At 47.4% G+C, this 23,952-nt stretch overlaps 1 protein-coding gene across 1 annotated transcript in view; it reads left to right on the forward strand.

Annotated features, from left to right (window-relative positions):
* LOC144369109 (acyl-coenzyme A oxidase-like protein) overlaps window positions 1–23,952 on the forward strand; it is a 354,862-nt gene that overhangs the window by 129,238 nt on the left and 201,672 nt on the right. Inside the window, exon 11 of the mRNA XM_078028174.1 lies at window positions 11,631–11,782. Coding sequence (XP_077884300.1) covers window positions 11,631–11,782 — 152 coding nt within the window. The remainder of the gene's footprint in view (window positions 1–11,630; window positions 11,783–23,952) is intronic.

Genomic DNA, 23,952 nt, shown 5'->3' on the forward strand with positions numbered 1-23,952 from the left:
GGAAGCCGGTGGTGGCAGTTGGGCTCTGAGGGTTTTTCCCTGGAGCTGTTTTGTTTGGCGTTTGTAGTTCTAAAAATAAAGTTAGTTTCTTTTTGACAAGTGGCTCCTGATTTGTGCCAAGCCAGACTTTGGCACCTTCTGCTTGCTGTAACTTTGCTCCCCCCCGCCCCGCCCCCCGCCCTGTGAAAGTTTACATTACTGTGTTGAGACCTTTCTTCTTGCCTAATATAATCATTTAAGACTAAAACTTCCCTCTAAGCATTGCAGCTGCAGCCTGTTTTGATACGTTGTGTTTTCATTTAGTTAAAAATAGTTAAAAATTTTCCTTGAAACCTCCCCTTTGACCCATGGATTATTTAGAAGTGCTTTCATAGTCCAAGAACATCCTTGGTATGAGTTCTGTTCTTTGAAATTTATTGCGCTGTGTATATTTGTGGTGTGTGTGTGTGTGTAAAGTGTTCCACGTACACTTGAGAACAATGTGTGTTCTGTGGTCAAGAGAAGCATCTCGTCGAGTCTGCCAGTTCCAGCTGGTGAACTGGGCTCTGCAGATTGAACGTCCTTTCCGATTTTCTGCCCACTTGTTCTCGGTGAGCGAGAAGGCAGCTGACTTTGCCAACCAGGGTAAACTTGCCTGTTTCTCCTTTCAGTTTTACCAGTTTTAACTCCAATTATTTTGGAGGTTGTTTTAAAAAAGAAGTTCTAGGTGCATGCACATGTAGGATTGTCATTCCTTCTTGGAATAGTGACTGTTTGTCCTGATGTGATTTCTTTCTTCAGTCCCCAAAACATTCCTTGTCCTGAGGTCCGTTTTTGCATACAGCGTAGCCACCCAGGGCTCTGGTTTAATGTGTTCAGGGCACTTTTTTCTTTACACTGTAGTTTAGCCGACCCTGTTTTTAAAGCAGTTTTCTTGTTAACAGCAGATAATTGGGTCTTGCTTTTTTATCCAATTTGTCAATCTCCAGCTTTTGACTGGTGTGTTTAGACCAATTGTACCCAAAGTGATTACTGATATGTTTGGATTCAAGTCTGTCCTACTATAATTGATGCTTATTTTTTCCATCTGTGTTTTTTATTTTTATTTTCTGCCTGCTCTTGGGTGAACAGAACGTCGTTTATTATTCTATTGTGTCATTTTTATTGACATATTATTTATACTTTTTAAAAAGCATATTTTAATTGTTGGCCCAGGATTTACAATATACATCTTTAATGAATCAGAGGCCATCTTCAAAAAATAGACAAATTCTCCTGTTGAGTAGGGCCCTTAAACAATGTATTCCCAAATCTCCTCCCGTCCTTCGTGCCATTGTTACCCCAGAACACATTGTTCCCCTTGGATACCCTACAAACTCTCAGTATGCTGCTCTTCTTTTTCTTTTCAATAATGGTGTCTTAAAGCAATTAAAACTAAGGGAAATTTTATTTTATTTTATTTCTTTCTTATTCCACTTCCAACACTGTTACTTCCTTTGCTTAGACAAAGGTTCTAACTGATATCTGGTTTGCCTTTTGACATTTCTGTTAGCTTCTAACACGGAAAGGTCAACTGCCGTGAATCCCTCCACTTACATTTTTTGAGACGTCTGTTTCTCCCTTCCCTCCATCCCTCCATCCCTCCATTCTTTCCTCTCCTCTTCCTCTTTCTTTCTGTCGTTGAAGGACACTGCCAATGACACAGAATTCTGGGCTGACTCTCTTTCCTTGAGCACTTTAAAGCCTCCACTCTTCTCCTCCTTGATTCCTTGGTCCCTATGAGAACAGCCCTCTTTCTTCCAGCTGCTTCCTTGGATGTAAATTTTTTTTCCCACTCAAGCTGCTTTTAAGATTTTTCTTTCTTTCTTTCTTTCTTTCTTTTTTAATTTTTAAAGCTTGCTTATGATGGTGTAGGTGTGGGTTTTTGTGTCTATAATGTTTGATGTTTGTTGAGCACTTGGAATTGAAGAGTTGAAATTTTCATAAAATTTAGACATTTTTTTTCTCCATTATTTCATTAAGATTTTTCTCCCCATTTCTTTCTTTTCTTTCTTTTGGGGATGTGAGCATGCAAATGCTAAACTGACTCGCACTGCCCCACAGCTTACTGGAATTATGTTTTTGTTTTTCTGTCTCTCTTTTTAAAATCTCTCTCTATGCATTAATTTGGACAATGTTCATGTCTCCCTCCTTGGGTTCTCTGTTCCTTCCTTATGCAATGTCCAATCTACTAAAACGTGTTCGTCACCCTTTGGAATGCAGTTCTCCAAGCCTTCCTGAAGTCTTCGCTGTGTGACAACTCCATAGGAAAATGATTTTACTTCATGCATTTTTTAGTGATATTATCATTGGAGAAAAATACCTCTGGTATCCTTCTGTATCAGAAACCTGTGACATTTCTTCTGACCTCATCCACTCCACCTGAAGTTGTCATTAACTCTGAACAAGGCCTGCCTCCTCCTCTGTACCTCTTTGACCTCACCCTCCCAGCTCTGCTTCATCTGAGCCAGAGTTGACACATAGGTGTTTGTGAGGTTTTTTGTTTTGTTGTTTTGGTTTTTCATTTTAGCAGTTCTCATGGATCTTATTCAATTCATATTGAATCCATCTGATGTGCTTTCCACAAAATAAAGACTCTTGTCACTCTTTCCCACTGGTTCTCATTCATCTGGGGTGGCCTCAGGAGTTGGGAGTGGGCATGTTTAAGTCCCACTGCTATGATTCTCCTACAGCCAGAGCTGAAAGCCATGGGGTCGTTTTAAGGAGTTGCCTCACGTGACCTGCAAATTTTACAAACAGAAAAGAAGTGCACTACTGAATTGTGATGAAAGTATAAGATGAATCCAAACAAACCTGAATTTTTTAATCAGAGAAATTTTTACATCCATAGAAAACAAAATTCCTTGATTTTTGCCCAGTACAATTTGACACTATTAAGAAGAGGAAATAGCTCTTCACTTCTCAATTGAATATCTACAAACCTGTGACAGTTGTTCCTAGATCCCATTACAATGGGTCCCCTATACACGCCACATTTATAAATTCATTTGTATATCTTCATCTTTATGCATAACTGAAGTATCAACTGCTTATATCAACATGTTTCCTTTTTCTGCATCTGTTTTTAATTTTTTTTAGCTAGATTTAAGCTTAATATTTCTTGATTTTATAAGAGCTACATTATTATTGTTATGAAATGAAAGTTTCTCTTGATTTTAGGGAGATGCCCTCTCCCCACAATTCCAAAATCAGACTGACAGAGAGAGAACACATTTGTAGCTTTAGGTTTCAAAGAGAGAAAATAGAAGCACCTAATAGAAACTGATACAGATACCCCGGGGCCCTTGATGTGTTGTACATAGGCCACCCTGTTGAACAGGACATCAAGCCAATTGCTCCTGGACCTTCCTGGGTTCCATCTTATGGTTTGGATGTGAGATGTCCCCCAAAAGCTCACATGTAAGACAATGCAAGAAGGTTTGGAGGAGAAATGATTGGATCATATCCTCAACCTAGCGAGCAAATCCCTGATGGGATTAACTGAGTGGTAGCTGGAGGTGCGTGGGGTGTGGCTGGAGGAGGTGGGCACTGGGGGCGTGGCTATGGATCTGGTGAGCGAGTCTCTTTCTGCCTCTGATCATCATGTGAGCAGCTTCCCTCTGCCACCTCTTCTGCCATGATGTCCAGCCTCACCTTGAGCCCCAAGGGATGGAGCCAGACTTCTATGGATGAGACCTCTGAAACTGAGTCCCTAAACAAACCTTTCCTGCTTCACAGTTGTTCTGATCGGGTCCTTTAGTCACAGCAGTGAAAAAGCTGACTAAAACATGTCTCCTTTCACCCCCTGCTCTCTGGCGAGCTTGGGGTTCCCTTGGTGACTCCTTTCCCTCCATCCCCGCATCGCAGCAGGGGTTCACTGCATGGAAGATCTGATCACAGGCCCCCAGGAAGGACCTAAGTGGAGGAGGAAGGATGAGGGAAAGGATGTCTGTGTGTTAAATCAAAGTGAAGTTTATGCTGATCACCCTGAGCCGATGGTGCCAGTGTGACAATGAATCAAGGGCGCCACGTTGTGCCTTGTGAGTGTGTGGAACTATTGTATCAACCCAAATAATAATAATATAACCACAAAAGTCCAGGGATAAGCTGGCTCTTCCTGCTACATAGGCTTTCTTGTTTTTTCTAGTTTACTGCCCCTACTGCCCCTCTTCCAGTTGTGAGGAAGGAGCTTAATCAAATTAGTTGTAACATGACAAAAAAAAATGTGCCAAATTCCTCTCCTCCTGCACACGCCTTTTCTTTCTCTTTCTCCACAAAGGTTAGCAAACACCGGCCCTGGTACCATCTCCTTCTTGGCTGTCCGTGGATGCATGCCTCTAGTCAGTTGGCTTCAGGTCTCAGTGTCTGGGAAACTTGAGGCTGACCAGTGAGAGGGTCCTTTGGTGTTTTGAGCCCTACTGAAGCAGGGGTACTTCAGATCTTTGAGAGCATAAATCTGCAGTTAGGAAACAGACCTCCAGCCAGGTTGGCGGCGGGCCCTGCTTCATCTCCCGTTTCCTGTAACAATGACAGGAGTGGTCCCACTCCACAGTGGAAAGGCAGGTGACAGAGTGAGGTGGGATGGCTTCCATCAATGCACATGTGATGATGCGTGTCCAGCTGCTGTGTGGTGCACTGCTGGTTGGTTACTGGGTAAAATCTAGACACCCAATTCAATTTCAATTGCAGATAACTAATGCAGCATGTTTTAGTCTAAGCACAGTATGTTTACACTAAAATTTATGACTTGTTTACCTGAGATTCCAATTCCCCGGCATCCTCTGCTGCTGTGTGGGGCCTGGCAGCTCACTTCCTAAGCCCTGCACATGCCCTGGGTGGGGGCCGGAGCTGGGAGGCCTGGCTGGGTTAAGTCCCTCCCTGCAGGCTGCTTATCTGCTCCCATCTGCTGGCCCTCGGTGAGAATCTCCAACACTCTCTTGTCTTCAATCAAAGAGGATGGAAACTGCCCTTTTTATTATTATAATGAAATACCCGAGTCAGTTTACTTTACAAAAAAAAAAAAAGGTTTCATTGAACTCACAGTTAGTTAGAAGGCTGGAAGTTCAAATGGCACATTGCAGGTTCCTGCCAGGGCCCATGGCTATGTCACACCATGGCAGGAATGCCCGGGCATCTCTGTGTCCATGTGGCCTTTCCCTGCCCTCACAAAGCCACCAGGAGTCAATCATGGGGGCTCCGCCCTAATGCCTAATCTCACCTACTCATTTCCCAAATGTCTACCTCTGAACACCACTTGCCGCTGAAGTTTCTAGTTTCTTAATTTCATTAACATAAGATTTGGGGGGATAAAACCCCTGCATGATTTTGGGGGGTGGGGGTGCATATTCAAGCGATGGCAGGATCTGATGTCTTTTGGAGCCTGCTGGCCTGGGGAGAGGAGCCCCCTTGGTGCTCAGCGCTGGGCAAGGCCTGCTGGGTGAGGGGAGGTCAGCTCTGCAGGGAGCCCTGCAGCACTCCCCTGCCAGCCTCCTCAAGCTGCTGCACCTCTCCCTCCATCAGATCGCCTGTGTAGCAGGTGCCTCTGCAGACCTGGAGGTTTGGGCAGCCACTGCCAGGTCACAGCCCCACCTGGGTGACAGGGAAGCCAGCTAGGACTCCTGTTTCCTGCCTTTGGCGTGGGTGTCTGTGCTTGGGTCAGCTTCTCAAGCTCCCTTCATGGGGCCTTTGATAACCAGGGACTGCTCCTCACTGCTGAGCCCTGGCTGTGCCCTGCCAGCCTCCTGCCCTAGTGCCTTGGCAGCAGACACTGCCACGTGGGTCTCACTGGGCATGCGTGCTACACCAACCATGAGGCCATCTATATTCTACCAATGAGCAGTCACCTTCCTCGAGCTTGTCTTTCTGGGACACCTCCTCAAGATGGATGGCACATTTCCCACCCCTGGTCCTTTTCTTGGCCTCAGGACCTGACATGTGCACCTCTCAGCTCAGCACCACCTGCTGTGCACGTTATGCAGCCTCCCGGGAGCCCCGCCACCTCAGCAGCCGATTCCACTCCTTCATGGTCCCCCAGACTGCTCATCCCTTGGCTCTCTGAATCCTTCCAGGCCACGGATCCTGAGAGGGGCCTCATGGAGGAGACAGAAGTGAAGTCACTGAGGGACAGGAGTGGCCGGGCTGTCCTGGTCGACATCCCAGCCCTAGCACTCACAGCCGCGTGGGCAACCACTGAAATTCTCTGGATGTGAAGTCGCTCGTTAGAAATGGAGTGAAGATATCAGTACCTACTTCTGGGTGTTGGGGGGCTGCAGAGTCAACACACGAACGTACTTAGGACAGGGCCTGGCACAGCCTCATATATTCCAGGCGATGCAGAGCAGAGCCTCTGGGACTCTACACTTGAGGCCTCAACCTTGATCCCTTCATTTGCTAATCGTGCAACGATGGGAAAGTGACTAACATTCTGTGTCTCATTTCCCCGTCTCTAAAATGGGAAGAATAACACAAGGTTATTAGAAAGATGAAATTTGATATTTGGAGTTGATATTTGGACATGCTCAGAATAGGGTACACCATGCTCAATAAATATGAATTGTTCTTATGGCCATTGGCCCCAAGACTTCTCCAACTTTCTATCATTTCTACATTCTGGTGATTTTACCTCCCTCTTCTGTCATGTCACTGGGACACGTCCTAGCTCAACTCCCCTAACCCCATCCTCCTGAAACAAAATCTGAATTCTCACTGGGACCCTCCTTTATCCCCACCCCCGCAGCATCTTCTACCCTTAGTGAAACTCAATCTCCTTCCCACGGCCTCGGAGCCTCTTCCCCCTGCCTGGCACCTGCCATTCCCCCACCTCTCTCCTCTGCTGATTTCCACCACAGGCTCTGTGCTGGGTTCTTGAGCTGATATTTTTCCTGCCTGTGCCCTTGCTGGGGGACCGTCCCCCGCCCCCAGCACTCACCTCACACCCTTGCTCCACCTGGTAACTCAGCCATCTTCTGAGACACAGCTCAGGGGGTCACTGCTCCGAAGCCAGCTTCCCTCCTAGGGGAAGGCCCAGATAAGCTCCTTGGGTCAGCAACCTGGGCCCCTCTTACTGTCCCACTACTACTCTTGGTTTGAGGTGGAGACCTCTGGTCCTCAATTTGGCATGTTCACATCTAGTAGGGCCTAGCTCTCTGCACACATTGTTTCAAGAAAAGCAGTGAGATGACCTTGCAGTGACATCACACTTGGCCACCGCGCTGGTTGGAGTTTTGCACGTTGACTATTCTTTCCTGTTGTAAAGGAGTCTGGAAGTAGCTGGCCAGGAAATTTGCTACAGAAATGAAATTCCTAGTTTAGAAAATGATTAACAACTTTTTAAAACATTGGTTTTTGTAGTGCATCAGTCCAAAAGATTATTTTAGGTCTGCGTTTTATTTATTCCTGGCCACATGGGCAGCTTAGGCAGTCCAGGCTGGGTTCCAGGCCAGGAGGGCCACAGCGCCATCTGTACCTCTGAGATTCAGCTGGATTTAGTCATCCCCTAGACATTCTTCCTACCCAATACCTGTAAGGAAAACATTAAGATAGTAGCTGACACATATTCAAGTGTTTGCCACGTAATAGGCCCTGGGCTACCATTTTATATGTAGTAACTTATTAATGTCTCAAGGCAACTCAACGGGCAGAGATTTCTCTCTATTTCATTGTTTTGTGTTTTTTTTGGGGGGGAGGAAGTTTACTGGGGATTAGGGGTGTTTAACCACTGAGCCATATCCCCAGTCTTTTTTATTTTGAATTTTTAGAATTCTTGGGGCATACTGAGGATTATACTCAGGGACACTTGGCCACTGGGCCACATCCCCAGTCTTTTTTAAAATCTTATTTAGAGACAGGGTCTCACTGAGTTGCTTAGCACCTGCCTTTTTGCTGGGGCTGGTTTTGAACTCATGATTCTCCTGCCTCAGCCTCTCAAGCCACTGGGATTATAGACATGTGCTACCGTGCCTGGCTCTCTGTTTTCAATTGATGTTTTTACAGTACCTAGATAGATGTGTGCCTTGCACAAAGTGAGGACTCATTGGCATTTGTTAAATTGATGAACAGGTGGAATGACACTCCTCAGTCTGCAGAAACCTCACCTGTGCTCTGTCCTCATAGGTAAATAGAATCAGGGTAGCTGAGCACCTTAGACACCCTTCATCCCCCTATGCTGCCAGGACCACACTGCACTGTTAAGAATGCAATTCCCATACATCACTGCCAAGAAATCGTATCTGATCTTTTTATGCAAAATAACTTGTAAATTAAATCCAACCCTCTCATTGACTTTGTGGCTTCTGAGTGACTGTCTGCCTTCTTCCTGTACCCTTGTGTGGTGGGGGATCTGCACTTATTTTCTCTTCACCTGTTGTTTGAGTGGATGTTGATGAGGACCACAACCAAGTTAAGATGGCGCCTGGCATTTTGCCAGAGGGAGTAGTTTATGAAGTAATGCCAGCGAGCCATTAAGTGTGGAGATTCCTTAATGACTGATTGCTGTATCTAGTTTATGTTAATTAAGTTAAACTGTGTATAATTATTAAGATGATGAGGATTCCTTATTTGTTGACTGCTGTATCTAGTTTATGTTAATTAAGTTAAGATATGTGTAATTAGTTGGGTATATATGCTTCTATGTCCCATAATAAAGCGGCTCCCGCTACTACTGTATCAACCTTCACAAGTTGCTCGTCACCCCCTGGTTATTTTGCCTAGCCAGACTGCGGCAGATGTAACTTCTAAACAGGTACTTGGCATATCTAAAGATCTCACCTATTCAATAGATGGGCTTACTAAAGAGGAGTAAACTTGCCACAGGGATCCTTATTTCCTAATTTACCTTCTGGACCAGTCTGAGCCTCCTATTGCAGATTTCTTTAGACACTCCTCCTGGACCCTGACACCCTGTCTGTCTGGCAGAGGGCTTCTGTAGCAGGACATTTTCCTGGCAGATTAAGTCAAGTTACAGCCCAAGGCAAGAGTAGTGATAGCATAGCATAGATTAAACTGCATGAACTTGATTGAGGCCACTGACAGGCATGTTGTTTAGAATGAAAAGATCATGTTATTTATTTTATTTATTTATATGTGGTGCTGAGAATCCAACCCAGTGCCTCACACAGCTAGGCAAGTGCTCTACCACTGAGCTATAGCCCTACCCCCAAAGAGCACGTTATTTAGGACAAGAGAGCACACTAGGTTAAAATTCTCTCTCTGCCCTAATACATGTTAAGTATATAACCTAGGTTGTATTTAGGCTTTTCCCTTGTATGTAAAATGGTGTTGTGATTTCCTATTTCATAGGACTGTTGTAAGGACCAAACTAAATGACAATGCATAAGCCCTTTTTCAGTTGCTTAATGCATTAAATGTTTTTTTATTTATTTACTCATTTATTTCATACATGACATTAGTGGAATGCATTACATTCATAATTAGCCATTCACAGCACAATTTTTCATAACTGTGTATATAAAGTATGTTCATGACAAATTATGCCATTATACATGAGCTCTCTTATTGATTTTTTTTGCATCACAATTCTTATGCATCTTTATACCACAACTTATGATATCTCTATTTGTATATAAGGTATGTTGACACCAAATTCACATCTTCATACATGTATTTTGTATATTGATAACCGTCTCCTTCCACCATCCATGCTATTCCCCTTCTTTCTCCCTATCCCTCCCACTTTTCATCCAAGTTTTTCTGGTTAACAGAATCCAACCCTCTTGTTGACTTCATGACTTTAGAGAGATTCTGTCTATCTTCATCATGCACCCGGAAATGCATCTTGTCAGCTTGCTCTAGTTTGATTTCTGTGTTCTGTGGTTGGAGCACAGAAGCCTTTGCTTTTTGCTGTAGGACTTGGCTCCATGTAGTATCTTTTGCTGTGTAGGTTTCATTTGGAGAAACAGGATGTTCAGACCCTAGAAAATTTTGGATGGATGAAGGTCAATACTTTGAGCCCAAATTGACTTCTGTCTTTAAGGAAATAAAAAGGCAAGCCACAGATGGGAGAAAATGTTTGCAATACATACATCCACCAATGGATTGCTAGCCAGAACATACAAAGAGGATAGTCAATTAAAAATAGAATGAGCCGGGTGCAGTGGCACATGCCTGTCTCCCAGTGGCTCCAGAGGCTGAGACAGGAGGATTGGGAGTTCAAAGCCAACCTCAGCAAAAGCAAGGCCCTAAACAACTCAGTGAGACCCTGTCTGTACATAAAATACAAAATAGGGATGGGGATGGGGCTCAGTGGTCGAGTGCCCCTGAGTTCAATCCCTGGTTAAAAAAAAAAAAAAAAGAAAAAGGATGAGCAAGCCAATAGGAATTAAGCAGACAGGAAAGGAAGATAAATGAATGATCAGGCGCAGACACAGGAGAAGTTGGTCATGATCATTAATCATCAGGGAAATGCAACTTCAAAACCAAGGCAATACAATTTTGTACTGCTAGAAGGACTAACACTAAAAAGATGCAAAGCCAACCATTGTCAGGGATGGGAGCAATTGGGATTCTCATGAGCTGCAGGTGGGAAGGAAAAATCACACAGCTGATATGAACAATGGTGTGGCAGTTTCTTCAAAAGTTAAAATGCAGCTGCCATATGACCTGCCTATTTCACTTCTACATGTTTACTCCAGAGAAATGGCAGGAAGCTGAGGCAGGAGGATCCCAAGTTCAAAGCCAGCCTCAGCCACTTAGCAAGGCCCTAAGCAACTTCGCCCTCTACACACAAAGTGTCACAAGTTGTTCATGATTCTCATGTTTTAATTCTGCTTCTGCTGGGAGTTCTGAAATGGACCGTGTGCTAGCCAGAATGATGGCCCCAAAGATGTCCACATCCAAAGCCCTACAACCTGTGAATATGGCACCTCACAGGGCAAAACAGACTTGGAGATACAATTGAATTGGGGACCTTGATGGGTTATAGAGGTGGGTCCCGTGTAGTCACAGGGCTCCTTGTACATGAGAGGAGGCTAAGAAGGAGTGACAAGGCTGGGGGTTCCTCACCTCATCTCCTCACCTAGTGGAAATGTGGCAGCATGGGAGGGCAAAGATAGAAGGAGGAGGAAAGTCACAGAAGGTGGCCACCCAGAGCTAAGGTAGGTAATGAAGGGATTCTGCCCAGAGCTTTCAGAAGGAAGGCAGCCCTTAAAATAAGTGCCAGGGAGTGGGACAGCTTGGTCACGTGGGATTCCATTCCTAGCTTTTTGAGGAACCTCCTTACAGCTCTCCAAAGCGGTTGTACCAATGTGTGCACTGTGTGGCGGGCAGGAGAGAGTGACCTGGAGTGCGACCATGTGCTCCTAGACTCAAAGAAGAAGAGAAGCAGCATCAGGCTGGGACAGGGGCCCCTGTGCCAAAGGAGGCCTGTGACTGGCCTGGCGGCAAAGCAGCTGGGCAGGGCGTGGAGGAGACATTTTCCAAGGGAGAATGGTGTGTGGGAGACTCCTGGCTGCAGCTTTGCTGTGGTACATGGGTACCTCTGAAGGGCATGGGAAGCCTTGGGTGGTGACCCTGGGGTTCTGATGTCCCTGGATGCGCTCTTTCCCATGGCTGGCGGTACCAGGACGTCCATCACACCTCTCTGCTCTATCTGGCAGGTACGCGGGGGCCCTTCTGGATGAGGACATTTTCCAAGGGAAAGAGCTGGTCAGCAGCCGCGCGCTGCAGGCGCTGATGGCGGGGCTGAAGGCCTACAGCACCTGGGAGAACGTCGGCTGCCTGCAGGACTGCCGCGAGAGCACTGGGAGGCATGGTGAGCGCGTGCGGTCCCGGGGCCCCAGGAGTGCGCGTGCGCAGGGCAGCCCTGGGCTGGGCAGAGTTGGCTCTGAGCCCCCTGGAATTCTGACTCTGGGTACTTACCTGCGCGTGTTCCCCTCGTGCGATGCTGCCAGGACCGATGCAAACCCATCCGCAAAGTGCTTGGCCCGCATGCCTGGCCCATGAAGCCCGCGCTACATGCCAATCAATTTGGTGGTGGTCAACAGGCCACGGAGCATTCAGACAACCAAAGCCGTGCTCCTGCCTTTCAGTCCCTTGCTGAGAAATAGGAAATGACCCCCAAGGGTTTCTTGCCCTAGAAGGAGGCAGAAGGCAGAGAATTTTGACACTGCCCCGTGTGTCCCCAGCCCCAGGCTTCAGACTGGATCTTGCAATGAGGGGTGAGAAAGCCCAGCGTGAGTCTCTGGGAATGGACAGGGCTCCAAGAACAGGTGGGATCGGTGCCTTGTTTTGCGAAATTCTGAACAGAGGTACTTGTAGGGTCCAGGGCCCACCCAGTTGGGCCCAGAGCTGGTGGGAAAGTGGACCCAAAGTGACTCTGTGTGCACTGGACTGCAGGCTTGGGGTTGGGGACCTGGGACTGGAGGCCAGCAGGACTGCAGGCATCAGCTCGGCAGGACTGGGGCTCCGCCCAGATGGCAAGCCCCTATTAGTCACCCCGGGTGACATCCCTTCGTCTGAACCTGGCTGGATGCAGAAGCCCCTCCCAGAGGGGGAGGGACGCAGGGAGGTCCCTGCTGGGCTTTCCTCTGAGCTGGGTGCTGAGCATGGTTGAACATGGCCTAGACACAAGCTCCAGATGTCAAAAGAGGAGGAGAGTTTTAGCCTCAGTAGAGGAGAGGCCAAGGGCAGCTGTGGAACCTGAAGGGGAAGGAAGGGTTTCTGGACAGCTCCACACCCTGCTCAGTGCATCAGAGTTGGGCCCACGAGGGGCAGAGCTCTGTGGGAGCCCGAGGGCTTCTCTCTGGGGACAGTGGTGTTGGCTCATCTGAATGGCGCAGGGCCGTTCCTCAGAACATGGCCAAGTGAAGACGCGCCCCTGCCTTGTTCCCGTGGGATGTCCCATGGGAGTTCATGTGGCAAAGAAGGAGGATGTAGAATAAAGTGGCCCTTGGCACTGAGGTGCAGCTGGCCCCTCAGTGGGCTGCCAGACCTCCCTTAGTGACGGTGTCCACCTGCAGTCTGGGAGCCGGCCGTCCCTTCAAACGTAGGCTGGCAGCAGATGGGGACAGAACCCAGGGGTTCTGGGGTAGAATGAGCTTATGTTGGCAGGAGGGAGGTGAGAGCTGAAGTGACCCCCCAGGCAGGGGCAGTCCTCATGGGGAGGGTCAGGACACTGGGGGGCAGTGAACAGGTCCCTCAACAGGGTCTGACTGGTGCCTCCTGTAATCTTCTGGTTGTCTAGTCCTGCTCCCTGGGTCCTCCTGTCTGCTATGGAATGTGGTTTGTCCCCACCCAAACTCATGGGGCTTGATTCCCCGTTGTAATGGTGTTGAGGCGATGGGGACAATAAGAGGCATTAGGGGTCATGAGGAATCTACCCTCGTGTGCATAGATTCATGGTTTTTGTTTTGTTTTGTTTTTAGTTGTAGTTGGATACAACACCTTTATTTCACTTACTTATTTTTACGTGGTGCTGAGGATCGAACCCAGGGCCTTGAATGTGCCAGGCGAGGGCTCTACCGCTGAGCCCCAGCCCCAGGCCCAGATTCCTGGGTTTGAAGAGCCCTGTTAGTTCTCGGAGACTGGACATGCAGTCGGCTGTTGCCTCACTGTAACCAGCATGCCTGACATGAGCAGCTTACAGGAGGGAGAGTTTATTTTGGCTCCTGGTTTGAGAGGTTCATGGTCAGCCAGCTCCACAGCTCTGGGCTGGAGGGGAGGCAGGACACTGTGGCAGAAGGGTGTGGAGGAGGAAGGCAGCTCTGGACACGGCAACCAGGAGCCCCAGAGCTCTGCTCACCAGGGACAAAATGCAAACCTGAAAGGCACAGCCCCACAACTCCCTCCAGCTGCATCCTACCAACCTACAGTTACCCCCAGTTATCCGTATCAGTAGATTGGCCCACTGATGAGGTTTCCCCTCTCGTAATTTGATCAGTTCACCTCTGAACACTTTTTCATTGTCTCACACGTGAGCTTTGGGGGGACATCTTATCTAAATCTAACACTGGAACAGGTCTTGTAGGACTGGATTGGTTACTGCAAGAGCATTTGTTATAAAGCAAATTTGGTTTCCTCAGCTCCCTGCAATACTTCCTCTCTTACCATGTGACACTTTTCCACCTGTGGTACTCAGTCATCTTGTGCACACTTATGCTATGGCATAAGTGTCATGTTGAACATAGACGGAAGGCCCTCACCAGAGGTGCAACAGATGAAGCCATTAGCTTTCAGATTTTTAACCTCCCAAACTGTGATATAAATAAACCTCTTTTCCTTATAAAATTCTCAGCCTCTGGTATTTTATGATAGCAACAGAAAATGGTTCAAGAATTTGCTGCATCAACTCACAGTACTCAGAAAAATGCATTTGCCTGTTTATTATAAAGGATTTGACAAAGGATACAGATGAACAGTCAGATGAGGAGGTACATAGGATGATGTCTGGATGGCTCCTGGACACAGAAATTTCTGTCCCTGTGGTTTTGTGGGTGCACCACCCTACCACTATGTGGATGAGTTTGATGGCCTGGAAACTCTCTGAACCACAATTTTAGTGGTTCTTATGGAGGTCTGACCACATAGGCATGATTAATTATTCAAAATCTCCAGCCCTGTCCCCTTCCTAGAGGATGGGAGGGAGGGAAGAGAGTTCCAAGCTTCTAATCCTGGCTTGGTCTTTCTAGTGACCAGACCCACCGCAAAGCTGTCCAGGAGCCCAGTAGAAGTTGCCTCCTTTGGACAAAAGATGCTTTTAATACTCAGGAATTCTCCAGGGGATTTAGGAGCTCTTAGGTCTTTCCAGGGTTACAGACGAAATATTAAAACCAAAGGTGCTCCTCAGCCCTGTCACTCAGGAAATCCCCAGGGACTTAGGAGTCGTGGCAGAAACAGGGGGAGAAGAACCAATGTGTATTTATTGTGCTAAATTAGGCGCTCTGTGCCAGGACCAGGGATGGGGACCAGATGTACCTTCTTTGTGACACACAGGCAGGGACACCTGCACACAGGAGGGGTGTGGCCCATCAAGGGACACCGGGACAGGCACAAGCTAAGCCCAGGAGAGGTACAGGGGAGGTCAGGGCTGAGGACCCTGGAGAGGGAACGGACAATGTCTGCACAGTCGCCTGTGACAGGTGCTCGGGGGACCTGGACCCAGGGCCATGGCAGCAGCTGATGGTGTCCATTGAGACGAAGCCTTCAGCAGCGGCCGGGCCCACGGTGGGTGCCAACCATCTCAGCTCTGCTCATCACGCCCTTTCCTAACGAGGAAACCGAGGCTGAATTGAGGGCAGCAATTCATCCTCCCTCATCCTTGGTCGCCCCAGCCTCGGGCTCACTGCAGTGGGGAGGCTTCAGCCCACTGAGGACTGAGTGGCAGATGGCCAGGTGCAGGGACGGAATGACGGAGTGAATGAATACCCAGGTAGCCAGACCCCTCAGCCCTGGAACTCGGCATCCGTCCACGGACCTGTCCATCTGCTCTTATTTTATTATTATTATTATTCATCCTGAACTCCGTGTTACCAGGACTTCATTGTTACTTTTTAGAGAGAAAGAACACATGGTGGTGCCCATTGGCCCTTCATCTCCAGAGACAGGGTGCCCACCTTGACAGCTCTTGTCTGGGAACAATTTTTGTTTGTTTATTTACTTTATTGTTTCTTCTGAGTTATTCATGACAGTAGAATCCACTTTGATAAAATTATACAAGCATGGAATATATCTTATTCTAATTAGGACCCTATTGTTGGGATTGGGCACGGTGATGGGGTTCACTTAGGTATTTTCATATGTGTACATAGGAAAATTATTTGATATATTTATTCTTGAGCTGGGGATATAGCTGAGTTGGTAGGGTGCTTGCCTCACATGCACAAGGCCCTGGATTCGATCCCCAGAACCACAAAAACAAACAAACAAACAAACAAACAAAAAAAGAAAACCCTTTCAAATGTATTTATTCTACTGTCTTTTCTATTCCTACCCGTCTTCCCTTTCTTTCATTCCCCTTTGTCTAATCTGCTGATCTTCTCTTCTTCCTCCCCCTTATTGTGAATCAGCAACTGCATATCAGAGAGAACATTTGGCCTTTGGTTTGGGGAGACTGGCTTATTTCACTTAGCACAATACTCTCCAGTTCTGGCAAATGCCATGATTTCATTCTTCTTTATGGCTGAGTAATATTCCATTGTGTGTATATACCACTTTTTCTTTATCCATTCATCTGTTGAAAGGCATCTAGGTTGGTTCTGTATCTCGGCTATTGTGAATTGAGCTGCTATGAACATTGAGGTGGCTGTGTTACTGTAGTGGGGACAAATTTTTATGTCCTGTGTCTACTGTAGGAGCTGGGCTTGAGGAAGAGGAGAGGATGGGAAACTGTTGTACAATTTACCTCAATCTGAGTGCATCTGGCACCTACATTTTGCCTCTACTCTCACCATTCAGCCCTGTGCAGTCCTGCCTCTCCCACCTGCTGACTTTAATGTTTGTTGCTGCTGTCCAACATGAACACCACAGGGAAGGGCAGCTTCTATCCTGAATAAAGCATATTTTAAAATCACAATTATTATATTATTTTTTATAAAAAGAATATACTAGGTGTGATGGTGCTCACCTGTAATCTCAATGACTCAGGAGGCTGAGGCAGGAGGACAACAAGTTTGAGGCCAGCGTCAGCAATACAGTGAGTCCTTAAACAACTTAGAGAGACCCTGTCTTAAGATTAAAAAAAAAAATAGGGCTGAGGACATGGCTCAGTGGTTAAGCACCCCAGGGTTCAGTCTCTGGTACCAAAAGCAAACAAACAAAAAACCCAAAATACCCATTATAGAAATTTTTTAAACATAGAAAAGCACAAGGAGGAGAGCAGAGATATCCCTCAGAGGCAACAGACTGTTCCTCACACCATGTTCTTTCCATGCACTGCACATGTGTGTTTTTAAAATTTTATAATCTCTCCTTTTCATCTCAGAGTTGATGAGGATGCTCCTTCAGGTGAAGTTTTAAGGACTGGTACCACTTATCACGTGGATGTACCATAATTCATTCAACCAGTCCCTCAGGTTATGCCCCAGTTTTATTGTTATGCTAAATGACACCATAGAACATATTCTAGTACCTAACTTTTTGCTTGTTTGCATACCTCTGATTGTTTTCTTGGAATCAAGTATTTAAAGGGCATTGGCATTGTAAACAAAGGGGATGCCATTTCTACTCCTGACCGCAGTCAAACAGAGAATACTCAAGTTTCTGGGCCAGTGCACTTCAGATTCTTTGACCATGACCAGAGGTATAGGCACACTTTTCATTCCAACCCAGGCCTCACAAGCATACATACATGGAATTGGACAAAGAAGCTTTGTGGACAGCACTGGCTTCACTGTTGTGAGGTGCTCTTAGGTTTTCAGTGGGTGTCATTTTAAGAAAAGCCAGTCCTGGTGCATAAATCAATTCCGTGACCACTAGTGTGTCACGGCCTGCTGTTTGCACAACATCCCTGGGACTCACTTATCCAACAGCAGTGGGCTGGCTGCATGTGTCTGCGGTGGCCACCAGAAGCCCGAGTGTCAGGGGAGTACATTTTCTGGGCGAGGATATGGGGTGGCTTCTCCAAGGCCAGAGTCTCTGTAATCCTATTCTCACTGGAATGTTCCCAGTTTGGCCCTTTGGTACTTAGGAGTCTGCATCTGGAAATGGGAAGGAGATAAAGCCTTTCATCGGCTCCTCAGCACCAGTGCACACAAAGTGGCCCTCTCTCCCTCCTGCGTGGCTTCCCTTGGATCTGGGGTTGGATGGGATCCCAGCCCTCCCAGCTGGGTCTAGGTGAGTTCATGGTCCCTGCACGGTTGCTCTTGAACTACTCTGCGGAAACCTCTGGATTCTCAGGTTGTTCCCTCCAAGATTGATGTTCCCATAATGCTCGGTGGCTGATTTGAATGCCATTACTGCTCTGTGTCGGGGGGGGGGGGGGCGGTCATGACAGAGTCTCAGGCTGGCTGTTTCTATAGGACTTTTGGCAGTTCTTGCTTTCTTTGGGCGTCAGGCTGAATGTTTCGAAAGTAATGTTTTTATGCTTAAAGAACTTTCTTAGCAGTGAAGTGGATAATGCAGGGTCCAAATAGAGTGGGACTTTGCAATTAAATCGTATTTTAGTCTTTTTTACTCCTTTTTCTCTCTCTCTGCCTGGGATAAAGGAGGTTTCATACAAAAAGAAAAATTTCTAGACGCTGATCATTAAGTGAGCCGCATGGCTGGAGTTTCCGTGGTCCTTGTTCCCACAAGCACATCACAGCACTGATGACTGCTGGTTAGGGTCATTGTGGAGGGTGGTCAGTTCTCCGTCTGTGTGGGACAGGGTGCTAGGCACATGTTCTGGGTCCTGAAGGCCAGGGAGTCTGAGGGGAGCACGGTGCCCTGTGCATGGAATTGGGAGGCCCTGAGGTTCCAGCCGCTCTGGCCTTGGGGGACTTCTGACCAAGTTGGAGTAACACACAGCAGGTATGCCCTCCTGACCCAGACACCAAAACCAGGTCAGCAGACACACGCACCAAAGAGTTCGTAAGGCATGCACATCAGGCAAGGAAGGATGGGAACCTTTCAGAAAGAGGAGACAAACCACCCTGCTGTGCCCCTGTGGTTACCATGAGAGAGTTTCCAGGCCATGCCTGAGGAGGGGGACTGAGGGAAGTCGACAGCAGCGTCATGAGGGTCGGAAACCATCATTTCAGAAGCTGCTGCCAATTTGGGGGCTACTATTGAAGGACAGAAATATACATACCCAAGAACCATCTAGGGGTGATCCACAGTAGAGCCCAGAGAGTTCTCCGAGTGGAAGGCATGGAGCTGAGAGTCCAATGGGAACAAAGCACATAGAGTTCACAGGATGGAGTAGTGGACAGGAGAGAACTGGACCAGGGAGAGCTCAGAGGTCAGCAGCAGCTCTTCCCACCTCCCCATCCCCGAATATCCAGCTGGTACTGACTAGCGCAGGCCTGTGAGATGGCTCAGGGCTGAGGACAGAATCACCCAGCAGGATTAGAGCAGCAGCCGCAGTGCTTACACAGCACCGGAATAGTGCTTCTCCCACCAGCCTGTCTGAGGAGCTTAAGGAAGAAGTGTTCTGTATAAAAGAGCAGATAGAAGGATGACAGTTGATTTCTCATGTGGAACGTTGGAAGGCAATGGAACAACATCTTTAAAGTAATGAAAGGGAAAAAGTCAGTCTAAAATTCTGTATCCAGCAAAATCATGTTTAAGAAACAATATAAAAACACCTTTAGACTCGTAAAAGTTCACAGGATTCATCACTCATGGGGACTTTAGTACTCATCCCATGGGGAGTACTAAAGGGAATTCTTCAGGCAGAAGGAAGTGATACCAGATAGAGATATGGATTTACACAAAGCAATGAAAAGCATCAAAAATACAGATAAAATTATCAGATTTTAGTCTCAGTATTTAAATCTTTTTAAAGGTTAATTGGTGCGGAGTGTGGTGGCTCAGACCTATAATCCCAGTGGCTCAACAGGCTGAGGCAGGGGAATCGCAAGTTCAAAGCCAGCCTCAGCAACTTAGTGAGTTCCTAAGCAACTCAGCAAGATCCTGTCTCTAAATAAAATATAAAAAAGGACTGGGGATGTGGCTCAGCAATTAAGTGCCTCTGGGTTCAGTCCCTAGTACCATTAAAAAAAAAAAGTTAACTGGCTTTTCTTTTTTCTTTTTGCTACAGAGATTGAACCCAGGTGCTTTACCACCAAGCCACATCCCCACCCCTTTTTGTTTTTACTTTGATTCAGGGTCTGAGGCTGAGGCTGGCCTTGAACTTAGAATCCTCCTGCCTCAGCCTCCCAAATTACTGGGATTACAGCCTTGCACAATTGTGCCAGGATTTAGTTTACTTTTTAAATGAAAATAACAACCATGTAGAGTGAGGTTTACAACATGTGTAAGAGTAAAGTGAGCAATAATAGCAGAAATGCCAGGAGGGAAGAAAAAGCACACCATTGCAAGGCTGTCAAACCATATGTGCTGTAGGATGATGTCACCTGAAAGTGGACCATCATGGCTAACGATACATGCAGGTCATTTTCTTCATCTGGAGCGCTGAGGGCCAGAAGCGTTTCAGGTTTCAGAGTTTCTTGGATTTTGGAATATTTCCATAGACTTGGCTGGATTGAAATGCTAAGTACTGTGAAATCTGAAACTGGAAGCATTTTGGATTTCCACCTTCAGATTAGGGAACCTCCACCCATACTATGAATTCTGAGGCTACCACTAAAATAAAAAGCCGTCTAGCTAAGAAGTGGTTAAAATGGAATTATAAGAATACCAAATTAATCTAAAAGGCGGCAGGAAAACAGGAAGGAAACTTAGGCCAGAGAGATGAAATAACTTGCCCAAGGTTAAGAGCGAAAAGGCAGCAGAGCCAAGCTTCGAACCCAGAGAGTCCCTCCAAGCCCCTGACCCACAGCACTGTGCCATATGCAACCAACTTGTATTGTTGTAGTCAAAGCTTCCTCCCGGGGTTTCATAAACTGACTTCCAGACCACTCGTGCATAATCGAATCAAGCCTTTATTGAAGCTCACTGGCGACTGACCAGAACATAAAGCTGTTCCCCTGATCAGCCCCGAGCAATTGCAAGGGCACTCCTGATAAGCCTGAAAACCCCAGAAGGGACATTCGGGGGTCCAGCCAATGCAAGCAAGCTGGGTTACAGAAGTGGGAGAGTGCAGTCAAGCGGCGGGAACCCTAACCAATCAGTTAGCCCAGTCACCCCAGTTACAGAAACAGAGCCCCGTTCTCCTAGTTACAGAAACAATGCCCCATTAGGTAGTTCCATGTTCTTAAAGGTTTCTATAGCAAAAGGAAAAGAACACCTTGCCCCAGTCATGACCCTTCTACTTGGCATGGTTGCTTTAAGGATGGAGTCACAAAACAAAACGGAGTCACATCTGCTCCTATTATCATAGTATCTTACTGGTTTTGCCCACTCAATCAGAGAAAATAGCTAAGTTCTCCCTCTAGGACAAGCATGGTTTGAATAGAACCGGTTACTTCACAACCATGTTAAAGCTTGGAAAGGCCCCTCATGTGCCTGAGCTGGTTCCCAGTGTCATGGCTGGGTCTTGCTGGTTGGGTCTTTCTGGTCGCTCTCTGGTTAGCACTAGTTGAACTAGACTTTCCCCTAGTAGGGGAGGGCCACCAACAGGCCCAGACCGTTCTTTTCCTGAGATGACTCCCTGCTGTTTTGCCTATGGTACAGCCCAGGGAAGTGAGGTGGGATTTGGTTAAACTACTCACCCCAAAGTCTCCGTGTTGAGCCAGGGAGGGGCAGGCACTGGAGCCGGCAGAGCCCAGCCTGCTCTCAGCACCCAGCTTCGAGAGCCCCAGTGGCCAGTTCTCTGTTCCCACACATGTTCTGCGTTTCGGCTTCTAATCTCAGTATGTGAGAGGAGAGTCAAACAGGCTCCACTTAGACGTGATGAAAACCCTTCAGGTGCCCACGAGCGAAAGCCAACCGCACGTCTCTCAGTTGGCTGCGGAAACCCAGCTCTGCCTCTGGTTGGTCGTGTGAGTCAGGCCCCTGCTGCTTCTCTTCCCCCCACCTTCCTTCTTTAAGGGTTGGTGGAGTCAACCAACTTCTAGAGCCTGTTGGTACTTGACTCTACTTACACATTGCCCCTTCCCCAGTGTTGGAGCAACCTAGAGAGGATTTCCTAAAATCACCTGAGAGGGGAGCGGGAGAAGCAGTCTTGGACCTTGCGTTTCTTAGATGAGCATTTCTGATGGGAGAGGTGCCTTGTCATGGGAAGGGGGCCACCGGGGTTGGGGTGGTGGAATCTCATGTTCAGGGCCCTTGGACCTCCCCACTGAGAGCTTCAGTATCCCTCTCTCTTGGTGCCTATTCCATGTAAGCACTCAATAAATCCAATCATCCACCCTCTGTATCCACACATTCACCCATGGATTCAACCAACTATAGGTTGAAAATATTCAGAAAAAAAAACTGGATCTGTCCTGAACCCATACAGACCTCTTTTTCCTTGTATTGTTCTCTAAACAATACAGCGTAACCACTGCTTACACAGCATTTACGTTGTGTTTGGTATGATAAGCCATCTGGAGATGACTTCAAGTAGACTATGCCACTTCATCTAAGGGACTTGAGCGTCTGAAGATTTGGGTATCTGCAGGGGTCCCGTTGCTGAAAGCTTAGTCCTTGTCCCTGATGCCAACCCAATCATGAAGACACAATTTTGGAAAAAAGGAAAAGGAAATTTTATTGCCTTGCTAGCAAAGGAGGAACACAAGGGACTCCTGTCCCAGAGGCTGTGATTCTGCTCATCAGCAGGAACAGGGGGATTTTAAAGAGGTGATTCAAAGGTTGAATTCCACCTGTTCTCTGGAGTTGAAATTCACTTGTTAACTCGGGAGATAGTCATTGCTGAGAACTTCCGGTGCCATCCTCAAACTCTGGATGACTTTGTTCCTATGGTGGATGTGTGCTCAGGGAGTTATCTAACTCTGCCTAGGATGGGGAAGAAAGGTGATCCACTTGTGACTGAGATTAGGGAGGGGAAGAGATTAGGGAGGAGCAGGGAGAGAGGAAGAGAAAGAAACTTGTCCATTTTGAAAATCAGTTGCAGTGGCAGAGCAAAAAGGGCTACATTCAAAGCATACAGTGGACACTGTTACGATCCTACAACCAATCCCCCATGGATACTGGGAGAAGGTGGTACCTCCCTCTTTTCCCCTTTGTGGATGCAGTAACAGGCTACACTGAAGGATCCCAACTCTGTTCCCTTCCTTTCTTCCCTGTCCCCCACCATAAAGCACTAGACTTCTGTGGGAGCTGCCTGGTTGGGGCTCCTCAGAGTACTGCTTTGTGTGGAGGGAGGCTCAGCCTCCACAGGATTGTAGGCTCTACCCCAGCAGGGGAAGGCTTCTCACCTCTGCCCCACCTCTCTTGCTCCTCCTGTGCTCCCCCACCCCACCTACGGGAGCTTAACAGGCTGAAGCTGGGCATGCTCACCAAATGCTGACTCCGAAGCCTCAGTGTCCACCAAAACAGGCCTGCAGCCTGGATACACACGTGGGTTCCACTGTCCCTTTCAGCAGGGCGGATCAGTGACCCCAGTCCTAGCTGCTGGCCTTGGCCCTGCAGAGCCAAACCTTCATGAAGACCTTCTACAGTATCCCTCAACTTGAGATGGTGCCTGCAGCAGGATACCCATAGCCACGTCTTGTGCCATTCACGTTGCCCCCTGATACCAGCACCAGATATCAGCCCTGGGTTCACAGGGTGCTCACAGTCAGTCTCCATAGCAGGACTTCGTGTCCCACCCCCAGCAGTGGAGGGTCTTCGCAACACCGCCCTGCTGCACCAGTTCTCTCCTAGGTGTCCCGCCGTCCCACATAGAAGAGTGGAACTGACCAAGCAAATAAAGAAATATCTGAACAGAACTGCAACAGGGTGGAGTCTCAGGAGGGAGCTGAGATCCAGAATGATAATCTTATCAGCAAAGGGCCTTGATCCTCCCTTTCATGTTAGCTGTGGAGCTGCTGTTTGCAAATATACTCCAGCTGGAAGAGGCCCCAATGATTACATTTAATGATTGTACCAGAAAATACTGAAACAATTGCAAATGCTTATAAATTTGATACAGAGTCTCTTGCTTATTCAGTAGACTTGGCCATCATGACTCATTCCTCAGGGAGATTTAACACCTCATTTTTCTGGCATCCACTAACCCTTAGAATAGAGCAAAGTCCTGAAGTCAACAAAATGAATCTTGGGAATCCCAAAGAGATGCCGCCATGCCTGCGTGCTGAGGCTGGAGACCTCCTGCACTCCTGGAGGAGCCTGCCAGCCTCCACTGGGAGTTGCTGTCGCTGGTTCACATGGCCAGCCGGTCCTGTGTGCTGACAATAGGTGTGGAGGTCCTTTGAATGCAGACAGAGAGGAGCAGTC

This window comes from Ictidomys tridecemlineatus, chromosome 12 (genome assembly GCF_052094955.1).
Source record: "Ictidomys tridecemlineatus isolate mIctTri1 chromosome 12, mIctTri1.hap1, whole genome shotgun sequence".
Lineage (NCBI taxonomy): Eukaryota > Metazoa > Chordata > Mammalia > Rodentia > Sciuridae > Ictidomys > Ictidomys tridecemlineatus.